The sequence below is a fragment of the Cotesia glomerata genome, linkage group LG4, assembly GCF_020080835.1.
Source record: "Cotesia glomerata isolate CgM1 linkage group LG4, MPM_Cglom_v2.3, whole genome shotgun sequence".
NCBI lineage: Eukaryota > Metazoa > Arthropoda > Insecta > Hymenoptera > Braconidae > Cotesia > Cotesia glomerata.
This window is the reverse complement of record NC_058161.1, coordinates 7,661,536-7,675,351: the sequence shown is the minus strand read 5'-3', so window position 1 is coordinate 7,675,351 and position 13,816 is coordinate 7,661,536. Positions and strand designations below refer to the sequence as shown.

At 30.0% G+C, this 13,816-nt stretch overlaps 2 protein-coding genes across 2 annotated transcripts; one reads left to right on the top strand and one right to left on the bottom strand.

The window, feature by feature from the left end:
• The first annotated feature begins 713 nt into the window (after positions 1-713).
• Positions 714-3,415, top strand: LOC123263789 (26S proteasome non-ATPase regulatory subunit 7). The gene is made up of 5 exons (XM_044726759.1): positions 714-975; positions 1,141-1,233; positions 1,403-1,581; positions 1,669-1,872; positions 2,737-3,415. Exons 1-5 carry the CDS (start codon positions 801-803, stop codon positions 3,043-3,045), a joined length of 960 nt encoding a protein of 319 aa, XP_044582694.1. The 5' UTR covers positions 714-800; the 3' UTR covers positions 3,046-3,415.
• Positions 3,416-3,595: 180 nt separating this feature from the next.
• Positions 3,596-12,570, bottom strand: LOC123263785 (protein artichoke). Its single transcript, XM_044726754.1, has 8 exons — positions 12,370-12,570; positions 11,015-11,217; positions 9,250-10,420; positions 7,651-8,357; positions 7,028-7,352; positions 6,361-6,627; positions 5,332-5,689; positions 3,596-5,255 (listed from the first exon to the last, which is right to left on the bottom strand). The coding sequence occupies exons 2-8, from the start codon at positions 11,170-11,172 to the stop codon at positions 3,649-3,651; spliced, it is 4,593 nt and encodes a 1,530-aa protein (XP_044582689.1). The 5' UTR covers positions 11,173-11,217; positions 12,370-12,570; the 3' UTR covers positions 3,596-3,648.
• Between the last annotated feature and the right edge of the window lie 1,246 nt (positions 12,571-13,816).

Below are 13,816 nucleotides of genomic sequence, written 5' to 3'. Positions count from 1 at the left end.
ATCGGTTAATTTTATTAATTTCCAAGTTTAGAATCGGCTAAATTCACGTAGCGAGGTTTACAATCGGCTAAATTTATTATTTTCCAATTTTTTAATTTCATTTTTTTAAATATTTCTTTTTTTCTTAAAAAGGCTAAAAAAGACTTAAAGACTTTTAAAGCTAGCGTTATTATAATAATTCCAAGTTTTTAACTCGCTGATTGTACAATCGGCTTTATTTAGGAATTTTATTTTTTTTAAATGGACGTTTTTTCTTTTGTCAAATTTTATTATATGCATAAATTATCTTTGAAATTATTTATATTTTTCTCATTTTAGTGATATTGTTTTTTACGTTTCGCTAAATTTACAAACGGCTAAATTTACAGATTTCAAAGTTTAGAATTTAGAAACAGCCAAATTTAGAAGTGACAAAAAAACTGTAATCATAGAAACCTACCCGAATTAATGCACGCGATTGTAGGATTTACTATTATTTGACCTCTATTAAGTGTTATTCATGAAGTGTTAAATGTATATAACTTGTAAGAAAGCAAGTTACTTTTTGAATTCCTTTACAATTATTACAATGGCTATATTTCCGTTCGGATCACTCAGATGACCCCGCGAGCGAGATTCAACGGATTTTACTTACGGCGCCATCTTTGATTGACAGAAAATACTCACAAAAAGAACAAGGAGAGACATTGAATGAATAACGTTTTGCGATGAAAAAGTAACACATAAGATATAGCATAAGTAAGCCAAATACAGAGAGTATTACATGCAAAGCAGAGAGAAAAGAGAAATAATCATCAAAAATGCCGAGTCAAGAGGTTGTTACAACAAAAGTTGTGGTTCATCCACTGGTATTATTAAGTGTCGTGGACCATTTTACTCGTATGGGAAAAATAGGTAATCAAAAACGTGTTGTAGGTGTTTTACTTGGATCTTGGCGAGCTAAAGGAGTATTAGATGTGTCAAACAGTTTTGCAGGTTAGTTTCACTATTAATAATTACTCTTTTTTATAACTATTAAATTTAATAATAGTCAGTAGTAATAAATTCTTTTTTTTATAAATTACTAATTATTTAATTAGTTATAATTGCTGATTTTTTGAATTTTATTTGTATTAATACTTTTTGTATGTCTATTTTTAGTTCCTTTTGACGAAGATGACAAGGATAAATCAGTATGGTTTCTTGATCATGACTACCTTGAGAATATGTTTGGAATGTTTAAAAAAGTTAATGGTAAGTAGTTATTTAATGTTTCTGAAATTGTCAATTTTCTGACATTTTATAATTTTTAAATGATTAGAAAAAAATTAGGAATTTCCATCATCATTCATCAAAAGAACTCTGAAAGTTTTAATGTTCCTATTTTTTTATAATAAAAAGTTTTTAATTTGTAATTTTTCAGCTCGTGAAAAAGTCGTTGGATGGTATCACACTGGTCCTAAACTCCATCAAAATGACGTAGCAATAAACGAATTGATCAGAAGATATTGCCCTAACTCAGTTCTTGTTATTATTGATGCTAAACCAAAAGATCTTGGCCTTCCTACTGAGGCGTATCAAGCTGTCGAAGAAGTTCATGATGTACTTGTCTTTTTAATTAATGAATCGAATTTATCCAATTATTTTTTTTTTTTATGAATGAATGTAATTATTATTGTTATTATTTAGGATGGATCACCCACATCGAAAACTTTTGAGCATATTCCCAGTGAAATTGGTGCTGAAGAAGCTGAAGAAGTTGGTGTAGAGCATTTACTAAGAGATATCAAGGATACAACTGTTGGCACATTGAGTCAAAGAATTACTAATCAACTACTTGGACTCAAGGGTATTCATGCACAACTTCGTGAAATTAAAGATTACTTGATTCAGGTAAACCTTGTTTAATTTATTCATTGGCATTAATTTAAAAATTAAAATAAAGATTATTACATCAAAAAATAGACAACTTAAGGGGGATAGCCACTGTAAAGATCGAAAAAATAGGTGACTCGGGAGTTTTTTTGACTGGGATAATAAAGGAAGTTGGAGATCGGGTTTTTTTATTTTACAAAATATACATTGAAGATCATTCTCCTAAATTTTGATTCAAAAATATCATGTTGTTACAAAGTTATAAGCATTTTTGTGGAGCACCAAAAAAATTTCCCCCACCACGGTGTGATCTCTAACTCAAAAACGGATTATCTAAAACGAAAAAACGAAACAGCGTTGTAATCTGCATGCATGTGATTATCGTTGCACGTAGGAGATTTGAAAATTTGGATTAAAAAAAAATGGCGACATATTAAAAATTTTTTCGTTTTTTTTCTCATTTTTTTGGATTCAAACAGCCCTAAAAAATATTAAAAATCAAAATTTTCAAAATCCCCTGCGTGCAACGATAGCTACTGAATAGACGAATACGGGGAAAAAAAGTTGCAAATCGGTTCATATTTATGCAAATTACAGTTCCCAGCAGTTCAAAAAAAGTAGTTTCGAGAAAAACGCGTTTTTATCGGAGCGCCGCGCGTGCAATGGTCATTTGACACGCTGCCACGAAAATGACTATAACTCGAAAAATATTCGGAATTTTTATATGAAACTCTAAATACATATATTTGAATAAACTTTGATTATTAAAAAAAAAAAAAAAAAATTCTTTTTAATTTCACAGTGGCTATCCCATTTAACTTTAGAAATTAAATATTGTTATATTTTAAAATTATAATAATTTATGGAATTTTAATATTACAGGTTAGCACTGGAAAACTCCCTATCAATCATCAAATTGTATATCAACTTCAGGATATATTTAATTTACTTCCTGATATGACCCAAAATACTTTCGTAGATTCATTATATATAAAAACTAACGATCAAATGTTAGTAGTGTACTTAGCCGCGCTTGTCAGGTCTATAATCGCTTTGCACAATCTTATAAATAATAAGTTGACGAACCGTGATGCCGAGAAAAAAGAAACGGATAAGAAAACAGATACAAAGAAAGAAGAAAAAAAAGAGGATGAGAAAAAAGATGAGAAAGAAAAAGCTAAAGCTAAGTGATGAATGATTGGGACTTGATTAATTAAGAAACTAAAGAATTTTCACGACATCATCTTAAAGATAAATTACATTGGTCATTGTTGCATTTATATACATTAAATTGAATTTGAAAAATACATTAATAAATATTTTAAGTGTGAACCATGACCAATTGATGAGTCTAAAAAATAATAAATCTTAATTTGAACTAAGTCCTAGTTCTTTGTACATTTATAAATGTTCTTTTTTTAAACCGCAATTATCAACTCTTCGTCAACATTAAAGATAATAATAATAATAACAATGACTTATTATCGTTGGCGTTTTATTCATCCTAAAAATTTTTAAATAATCTAAACCATCAGCCAATGAAGAAATAAAAATAATAATACTAAGCAATGTATTTTTTACTTCTATATTAATGACTCTCAGTGAGAATGAACTGCATTGTTAATATAATAATAATAATAATAATAATAATAATTAATAAGTAATTATAACTCGCTTAAATTAATTATTAAAACATTTTATTAATTTACATAAAATATTCTTAAATTATTTAAAACAGACTTTGGTATTACAGTCGATCCACTAGATTAATCATTATCTAATTACATTAATTCATTATTTGCACACCAATAAAAACATAAATGTAAAACAATTTATAAAATACGGTAAATATATTGTCATCGCGCTGCTGGTGTAAACTTCACCCATGTAAGGTTCTAAATTGGTATTGTTATAATTCTGATAATACCAATTGAAAGGATCATTTTCATCAAGAATTTTCAAACTATTTTTCGTGGACTTTTTAACTGGATCTACGTGTACTAATTTACCGCTTTCACTGGTGTCATTAGATAGCTTTACTTTTCCAGCACGAGTGATGTTAGATGCGAAAGGAGCTTGAACTTTTTCAATAGTAGATCTTCCCAGTGGTTTCACAACAAATCCCGGACCTGATACTGTGCTCGCAGGAACTTGTCCACCTGGAACTAAGAATGCTGACAATGCAGAAGGTTCAAGTGCACGAGAAGTCTGAGCTAACAGCCGAGTTTTCAAAGTCGTTACTTCCACCGTATCAGTGGATGAATTTTCACTCGTCGTTGAAATAAAATCATTCAACATCATGTTAGACATAGGAGTGGTTCTTAGTGGTTTCGGAAGCGATGCCAAGTCCTCTGAATTCCAGAAAATGTCCTGATCACTTTCAGTTTGTTCATCTTTTTCAGTCGAAGTAAATAATTTTGTTAAATTTTCTTCCGTAGTGTGATTAATATTTGAAGCAGGAGTTGTCCATACTATTCGACTGGCTACTTTACCATCCAAGAAAACACTTTCTTCAGAATCTTCATCGAGTTCAATATTACTGTATCTTGTTGATGTTTTCACTGATGTCGAACCACTTGTAGATGTTTTTACTAGTGTAGAACCAGTTGTGTGAAATACCAATGGAGTACTTTCTGTTGTATTGTCATTTTTTAGAGAACTTGATGGTTCTTTAGAGAAAGATGGTACTCTACGTGAGTTTGTAGCACTTGGTAATGCTGAAGTATCGCTTTTAATATTATAAATTTCATCATTTTTTTTACTACTACTACTATTATTATTATTATTATTATTTATATTGCTGTTGTTATTATTATTATTATTATTATTATCACTGTTACTAACATTATTTTTTTTAACAGGAAAAACTCGAGTAATAGTCGCAGAATGATTTATCGTATCATTTTTCTTTCTTTCAAGCATAATCAGTGGATTGACAATGGGTCGGAAACCTCTTTGAGGCTCTGGCAAAGGATTAAATCCTTTGTGCATTTCCGGTTCAATAGTTGGATATGTGCGGTATCTACTTCGAGGTCTTCCGTCTTCTTTTCGCTGGGATTTCTTTCCCGAGCTCCAGAGATTGAAGTTCAAATTCGGTAAAGGTACTCCGAAAAATGTAAAACCTGAGCTGCTCGGCGATGGAGGTAGTGGATTTTTTTTCTTGGTTAAATTTCCGTTCGTTGGTTTCGACATTGATGTTGTCGTTTGCATTATTTTAATTGGGCCTGTTTTTATATTTGATAATGTTGGATGATTGTCATTACTTAATTTATTTGCTAAACTTTGAGTAATATTTTTTTCATTGTCTGGATAGTCATCGTAGTAATAGTCTGGATTCTGAGTTAATTTTGATGGACTATGGGCATTCATCCAGGCTGGTGGAGGTTTTCCTTCTCCATAATCTATAACATTTTATTATTTATTGTGAATTTTGGTTCATAGTAATTAAATATTAATTAAAATAATAAATAAACTTACAAGAAGGTAGTAAAGATTGGTCAATAAATTCAGTTTCGCATCCGGGATGAATTGGCTCTACTTGTTTTTTTTTTAGACAGTCCTGTCTAGAGAGTCTCACTTCTCTGAAGAGTGAACCATCTGCACAACGTGGACCTTCTGACGACGATTGCTGTAGCCATCCTCTTAGCCAAATCATACCACAAGAACAAGACAGTGGATTTCCGTCTATATCCAAAACTGCTATGTTGGATCGAAGTCTTTTAAATACATTCTCGGATATTGATGACATTCGGTTACTTCTCATACTCAGTACTCTTAATCTCGGCATATTGTCAAATGGTGAGCCTTGGATTCCACAAATACGGTTGTTATCCATCTGTAATAAATAATTATTGCTTATATATAAATTATTTAAATTAAAAAAAAAAAGTAAATTTAAGTACTAATATTATTTGCTAAACTAATAATATTAATAAAGATTGAGCAAACCCGGATTAAAAAAACGAATTAAGAAGTATTGGAAATAACGAAATTTAAATTATTTTCAATTATTCTGAATATTTTTAATACTTTTTAATTTTTTCTCTTATGGAAAATTTACACTCTTTTTGATTTTTTTTTTTCTAACCAGGGAACATAAAATAATTTTTTTCAAATTTATGAACAATTTATATTATACACAACGAAATGTATTGTAATTTAGAATTAGTAATTGTTAAAAGTTCTTTCTATGCAAATCAATCTTATATTATAATAATATTTATATCATTTATTTGAAAAGATTTGTGTATTAGTTAAGAAAAATAATAATTACTATAAAACACATGTTAATCTCCATAATTAACAATGCGCATCAAAATAATTGTTATTGCCCTAGCATAACAAGAAGATTACAAGATTAAATAGAAACAGGGAAGCTTTACTTTCTTTGTGAAAGTGTCACTTTTTTTTTAATAAATATATGATATTAATTAAATGCTTTTCTTTAAAGTTATATCACTTTTTCATTTTTATAAACTATTAATAATAATAATGATACAAACTTACTTTTAATTCAACTAACCACTCTAAAGTAGCAAGATTTTCACTCGACACACGAGTTAAACGATTATGACTAAGATCGAGTACTTCAAGTGATCGTAAATTAGATATCCCTGCATGTTCCAAGCTCGGTAAGAGATTGTAGCTCAAATTTAAAAACAATAGATTTGGAACATTTATGAATGCATTGATTGCAATCTCTTGAATTCGATTTTCTTGCATTTCAGCGCTCTGCAGCAACGGAAGATCGGTAAACGCTCCTGTTGGAATCATCTGAAACATCAGTAGTTTAAAAAATAGTGTCAATAACAAAATAACAGTCCTTAATCAATACACTAAGAGAAAAAATTTCTTTTGAAAAAAATAATTTTATTTCTTAGCTGAAGAAATCAAAATTTTTTTCACAGTAACTTTCTTATTAAAAAAAAGTTTTCTAGATTTGGGAAAAAACAATTTTGGATGAAAATTCTCAAGTTGTCTACCAAAAAATTGTTTTTTTTCCAAATCGACATAACTTATTTCTAACAAAAAAGTTACTGTGAGAAAAATTTTTATTTCTTCAGCTAAGAAATAAAATTATTGAAAATTTCCAACAAATTAATTTTTTGTCACAAGGATGTCCATATTTTTCAAAAGAAATTTTTTCTCTCAGTATAACAATGACTTTTATTACCTGAATGCGATTTTTTCCGAGGCGAATAGCTTGAAGCTCGGGAAGATTCTTAATAGCATTCCTTTCGATAACTCTTAAATCATTATTCTCAAGATCGATAAAACTTAATCGTGGCAACCGATTGAAAGCTCCCTCACGTAATTCTTTTATTTTATTTCTCACGAGTTTTAGCTCGAGAAGTGACGTTAGACTGCTCAGCGTGTCAGAAGATAATGCGGTCAATTTATTGAAACTCAAATCGAGAAATTCAAGTGACGTGAGTCCGTGTAATGACCCAGGTAACTCCGTTAATGTATTATAGGACATGTGTAGTTCTTTTAGATTTCTGAAATTATAAAAAATGATTTTATTTTTTTTTTTCTAAAGTGATATTTAATTAATTGTAAGTGACTATTATTTTTAAACATTCATCGAAATCACAAGACCGTAATAATTATCGAATTAAACTTTCTCAACGACAATTAATAATTTTTTGAATTGCATAACTGAAAGTAGATTTTCATTAAAAATAAATACAAAAGACTATTATTTTTACTCAATTACATACTTATGATCATCAAAATCAAAACAATTATAATTAATCACATAAATTTTAAAAAATATTAAATAAACATTATTATTACCGTGTCGAAGAAAATATCGTGTGAGGAATTTGAGCTAAATTATTTCTCGCCAAATCAATCAGCTGAAGCTCAACGTTGTCACCAAAGATATCAGGTCGTATAAGTTCCAATCTATTGCCCCCCAAATTTAAGTCCATCAGCATTCTAAGGGGTTTCAAACTTCTACCATGAAGAGACATAATGCGGTTGTGTCTGAGATCCAACTGCTCGAGCCTGGCAAGTCGATCAAAGGTCCCGTCTTCAATCACTCTTATCGCATTGTAACCTAGCTTCAATTTCTTCAAATTAGGCAGCTCGCTCAAGGACCCGGGTAAAATTCTTTCAATACCATTGGCATTCAAATCTAGCGATCTTAATGCCGGAAGTACCAAGTCTTGATTTTTTAATGCTGGCAACATAACGATGCGGTTCATCGGCAGATGAAGATGCTCTATGTTCTTCGGCAGACTTGGTACCACTTCGATAAGTCGATTCCAACCGATGTCCAGTTCGTATAAACTTGACAAGTGTCTCATTGTCATAGGATGGATTATAGAGATAGCATTGTGGGATAAGTTTAAATACTCCAGAGCTGGTACATTCAAAAAAGACTCTGGTTCTATCATTCCTATTCCGTTGCCACTCAGATCGAGTCTACGTAAATTCGGCAAATTTTCGAAAAGTGCTGGTTCGACGTGTCTAAAGTAGTTTTCAGATAAATCAAGTCCCTGTAAAAAATTTTATTTATTATTATTCAATTGAAAAAGAAATCTACCTAAAAAATAGAATTTGTGATATATGAAAGCTACACTGAAAAAAAAATTAACTTGAATCAAGTGAAAAATTCTTGAATCAAATAAAATTTACTTAAGCCAAGAAAAATTTCTTAGTTTAAAAATTTTTCTACTCAAATCAAGAAGATCAAGAAGAAGAATTCAAATAAATTTTTTTTTCTATGTATTTGACGATTAAAATTAAGAATTTATTTATTTTTAATTTTTTGAACTATGAAATAAATTGAAAAAAATATCAAAATTCGACAAATAATAGCTTGAATTGAAAATAATTATGTGAATTTTGACATAAATTCAATAGATTTAAGCTAATTTTTACGGCTGAAAAATGTTTTAAAGAAAAAGGTTCAAAATACATTAATTGAAAAATTTTTTTTTAAATTTGAAAATCACGGAATTAATTTAATAAATCATCAAAATTAGACGAATAAACGCTTAAATTGAAGGTAATGATGTTAATTTTAAGATAAATTTAATAGATTTTATCTATCTTTTACACTTGGAAAATTATTTTTATAAAATTGACGAAATTCAAAATTTTTTGAAAATTAAAAAAATTTTCCAGCACCTAAAACTCGTAAATTAATCGGCCGATTTCACTCATTTTTGAAGTTTATCCGGGTATTGATTCACAAAATAAGTCCACAAAATTTCATGAAGATCGGTTAAGAATTGTGGACGCAGTCCTATCGATATGGCGCGTTATGTCACATATACATAAATAAAATACTTGAGCCAATGCTATTTTTCGGCAAACTCGATGAAATAAAACACACCGGCTAAAATAACTAGATTTCTAAAGAAATCTCCCTAAAAATGAACTTACTTTTAATCCAGGTAAATTCCAAAAGGGAGCTTCTAGAAGATTAGTCAGTGAATTATTTCTAAGCCTCAATTCTCTTAGTGCTGGCATTGCTGAAAAAGTTTCTCGCTGCAAGAAAGTGAGTCTATTGTGATCAAGGTGAAGACGCTCGAGAGTTGGATGGCCTCTCAGAGTACCGAATGGAATCTCTTCAAATTGATTGTAAGATGCATCTAGAAACTTCAATCGTGGCAATGCTTCTAGGATAGCACGAAGTTCGTTTACATGATTCAAACGATTACCCATTACCCATAGCTCCTCTAAAGTGCTACCAGTACGTTGGATGAAAAAATCTGGATGTACTCTGCTAATCAGATTGTAGTTTAAATCCAACACACGTAAAACTGGTAGCATCTGAAAAGCTCCGGGAAATATTTCAGTTATGAAATTTCCGGTGAGATAGAGTCTGCTCAATGATGGTAAATTTATAAACGCTTCCTCTTGTAACCGCGTAATTTTATTGCTGTTTAGACGAATCACTGATAAAACTGGTAGGTCTATCATAGCGCGACCGACTATTGCAGCATCGGGAATCTTGTTGTCTTCGAATGATATTTCCCTTAATTCTGGAAGATCAATAAATGCACGTGGATGAATCCAAACAATTCCACAGCTGGTTATATTTATCAGCGCCAATTTTGGCAAGTTTTTAAACAGCCCAGCTTCCAAGCGCATCAATTTCGGGCTACCAAATATATGTAGTTGTTCTAAATTTGGTAAATCGCGGAAATTCATCGGCGACAACTCGAGTAAAGTTAGTGAATTTACTTGAAGATAACGAAGTTTTGTTAAACTTGATAATCTAGGTAAACGTTTCATTGATCTACTTTGCAGGGTAATTGCTTCAAGACCCATGAGATTGTCTAAACTGTCAATGGGTAATGACCGCAATTCCGGCTCGACGATAAATAATTCTAGCAAAGAATCGTGCAAACCGTCTAACCACCCTGAAGACACTCGCTCCAAGTGATTGTTCCGTAACATTAGGCGCAACACCCGTAAATTTGTGAATACTTTTCCAGGTAAACTTGGTAAATTGTTATTTTCGAGGATCAACTCGTCCACTGGATGACTTATATAATGACTTACTGCTTTTAAGCCTTCAAGTACTTTTGGTAATTCACTGTGGCTACACCTGAAAAGAATTCATTTGTTTTTTTTTTTTTTTCATTAATTAAAAATTTTGTTTTTTTTGTTAATAATTATTAATTGCGTAGTATTTATGTTATCGTTTAGAGTAAACTCATTCATTTATTCTTTATAATTGAAAGAAATTTATCGCGCTGAGTACAAGTTGTTGTACAAAACTTTATTGATAATTAAAAGATAAAAATTAAATAAATATTTAATTAATAACAAAATTAACATAATTAATTATCTATTAAAAAATAAAGTATAATTATAACAATAAAGTTATAAAATGATACTATTAAAAAATTATTAAAAAATCAAAATGAGCTAATTGCAGAAATGAGTATTTAACAAAATGATTTTAATGAGCTTCCATAATTATTTTTGAAAGAGATATTAATTTAAAAAGTCAAAAGTAATTATTTAGTATCACTTTTGTAAAAAATTCATGTATTGAATAAATAAAAAAATTTATATATAAATTGCAAAGTTTATCTTATTTATGATATATTATTCTGAGATTGAAAAATTATTAAGAAATATTGAATAAAATGAAATTTTATTAAATCTTGTAACAATAAAAATAATTAAAAATTACCATATTTGATATTCCATATCCCTCATAGAACATCTGCATGGTAAAATTTTCTCTTGCGATGGGCACCCATAATCATCTTGGCAATCAACAAGTTTAACAATAAAAATCAACAAAAAAAACAGGCATACGCCTTGTCGCCCTTCCGACGTTGTTCCCATTTTGATAACAATTAAATAGTCACTTTTTCATCATCTCTCGTCCCTCTGAAAAATAAATGGATAATTATAGGTATTAAATTCAAAAGAAAACAAAACAAGTACAAACAGTGTTTAAAGACGTATGGATCGTTAAAGATGTCGAAATAGTGAACAGTCGGTGAAGAATTTGGTAATATTTTAAACAAAGGTATTTAAGGTCGTATGTACTTGTTTTTTTCACTAAACTGGTGTCTTTAATTGAGGTATGTTTCATAAGTACAAGTAACACGTGTTGTGGTATTTAAATAAAATTATAGTGTCAAAACGTATTTATATTATTGTATGTCTTTAATATCCCAGATGCAGGAAATAGTGGGCTACACTACGAGAGAGGATAAAAATGTTTAAAGTCATGGTACTCCATTCTTAACACGTCGACGTCACGGTCGCAGAAGGATAAAATTGATCCTCGGACCGCAAGTAAGCCAAAGACCGCTATGACAATCATTCGCCGTTAATAATTACTTCTAACTTAACTGAGGACACAAAAGCACATTCATGTACGTATATGCTTTTTAACGTATTTACGATGCTAGTATTGATGTTCTCAGATATATCTTCGTACGCTAAATCAGTAAATTGCCAGCTAATTTGTTTTTAAACAATTAAGCTAATGACAATGACTTTTTCTGAAATAATTACTTATGCAATAACAATAAATAATGCATCATTTGGAAAGTATGTTGTGTAACAAATTAAAATAATAAATGATAATTTTTATTTTTTTGATGATTGATGGATTTTGAGATGAAGAGTAAGGAAAGTATGGCTAACAATACCTTTGAATTGTTTCGCATAAAGTGAAAGTGATTCGGACTTCCTGCATATTTTTCCAGATCTTAACACAAGTCCGAGGATATTCATCGTGATTTAAATCTGCTATTATCGTTATGCAACGTTGCATTAAGGTCGTGCACCTTCCAGACAATTTGCGAGAACGAACTTTTGTTAATATACGTACAGACCAGACAATAACATACTGTCCGGCCCAAAATTTCATAACTTTAATTGGGGTCAGTTTTAAAAGATGCCAATTAACGAACGGTAAAAGAAACAATCACTTCACAGTCGGAAGATTACAAGAATATTTTTTTAGATTGATAAAATAAATAAGCTATGGGATAAAAATTTTTAATCGATAAATTAATTGTGACTTACCTACAGTTCATAAATTGATAACAGTTTGTTCTTATTCAAGTACGAGAGAAGAGTAAATTCTGCGATGTTGTGTTGATTATTTACAATATAAAATAAGGTAAAAAATCAAACTTGCTATTGTAGATTAAAAAAAATAATCACTTTGGTTTTTAATTTAAATAACAAACTAAGTAAGTTCTTTTCGTTGCACGTTACAGATATAAACTAAGTACCGAGTAAGGATAACAAGTGTTCGAAGCACACGCGGTTGAAGTGTCTATGGATGGGGAAATGGAAAGAAGAAAAGACACGGCTGGGGGGATCCCCGGTAATTCCCGCCAAAGTTGAACCGACCAAATCTTTACATACATAGTATACAGGCGGACAAAAGAGAGGGGGGAAATGGGAGAAAAAATACCATTGCGAAGTGGGTGTTCAACTACCGTGAAGACACGCTTAATAATATATATATTTTTCCTTTCTCCAAGGTATCATCACGGGCGCGAAAATTGTCGCTTGTTAAACTCACGACACTTATGTTGCTTTCTTTTGATGTTATAATTTATAGTGATATCGATTTCTTGTATTGGCGGCGGAAAAATTTGATATTTGATTTAAGGAGTTGTTAATTAATTGAGTAATAATGGACTGGAAGAATCTGAGTTTAATTAGGTTGTAACGCATGTACGTTCCAACCTACATGCCATTCGAGTCTTTGTGTCTTGTTATTTCATTTTTTTTTTATTTTCCTGCTCTGAAAATTGATTTTTTTATAAAAAAAAAAATTTAATATTGTAATTAATTTATAATAGTATTCATAGAAAACAAATTAGAAACCGGATTAATTTGTCAGAAAAAATGAAGTAAGTATAAACTGCGACAATAAGGATTCACAGAAAAAAAATAACTTAAATCAAGTAAATAATTTTGAAAAACTTCATCTTCCTGATTTGAACAGGAAAATTCTTAGACTAAAAAATTTTTCTTAGCTTAAGTAAATTTTATTTGATTCAAGAATTTTTCTCTTGATTCAAGATAATTTTTTTTCTGTATAAGTTTTAATTTTGTCTAATCCAGATTATAAACGGAATGGAAAAAAAGACAACAATAAAGAGCATGAAGGAGACAACAAAACACTCAATATTATCTATTAAAACGAACAACAATTTTTTTCCATTTGAGTAAACTATCGAAGTATTATCATACTCAAATTTATTATAAATTTAGTTTTAAATATTACATAAAAAAAAATCTTTAGAATGGGGGGCTTCGCAATTCTCCCACCACGATATTACCCCCGAACCCACTTCCTCAGTTGCCCTTTTTTCAGGGCAAAATATGAAAGGAATTCACAAGTTGTGAAAGACTAACTTTAAATGATCAAATGTTTCAATATAAGAACGGATGTTATGAACAAAACAAATAAAGATTAATTGTAATAGGATAAAATATATCGAACAGTGCAAAA

Bases quoted from the DNA above. Each gene is read 5' to 3' on its own strand.
- LOC123263785 (XM_044726754.1), bottom strand. From the start codon at position 11,172: ATGGGAACAACGTCGGAAGGGCGACAAGGCGTATGCCTGTTTTTTTTG. The intron at 5,690-6,360 runs GTAAGTTTGTAT...TATTTATTACAG, and splicing joins AGTGGTTAGTTGAATTAAAA to ATGGATAACAACCGTATTTG. The intron at 5,256-5,331 runs GTAAGTTTATTT...AAAATGTTATAG, and splicing joins CCAATCTTTACTACCTTCTT to ATTATGGAGAAGGAAAACCT.
- LOC123263789 (XM_044726759.1), top strand. From the start codon at position 801: ATGCCGAGTCAAGAGGTTGTTACAACAAAAGTTGTGGTTCATCCACTG. The intron at 976-1,140 runs GTTAGTTTCACT...GTCTATTTTTAG, and splicing joins TGTGTCAAACAGTTTTGCAG to TTCCTTTTGACGAAGATGAC. The intron at 1,234-1,402 runs GTAAGTAGTTAT...GTAATTTTTCAG, and splicing joins AATGTTTAAAAAAGTTAATG to CTCGTGAAAAAGTCGTTGGA.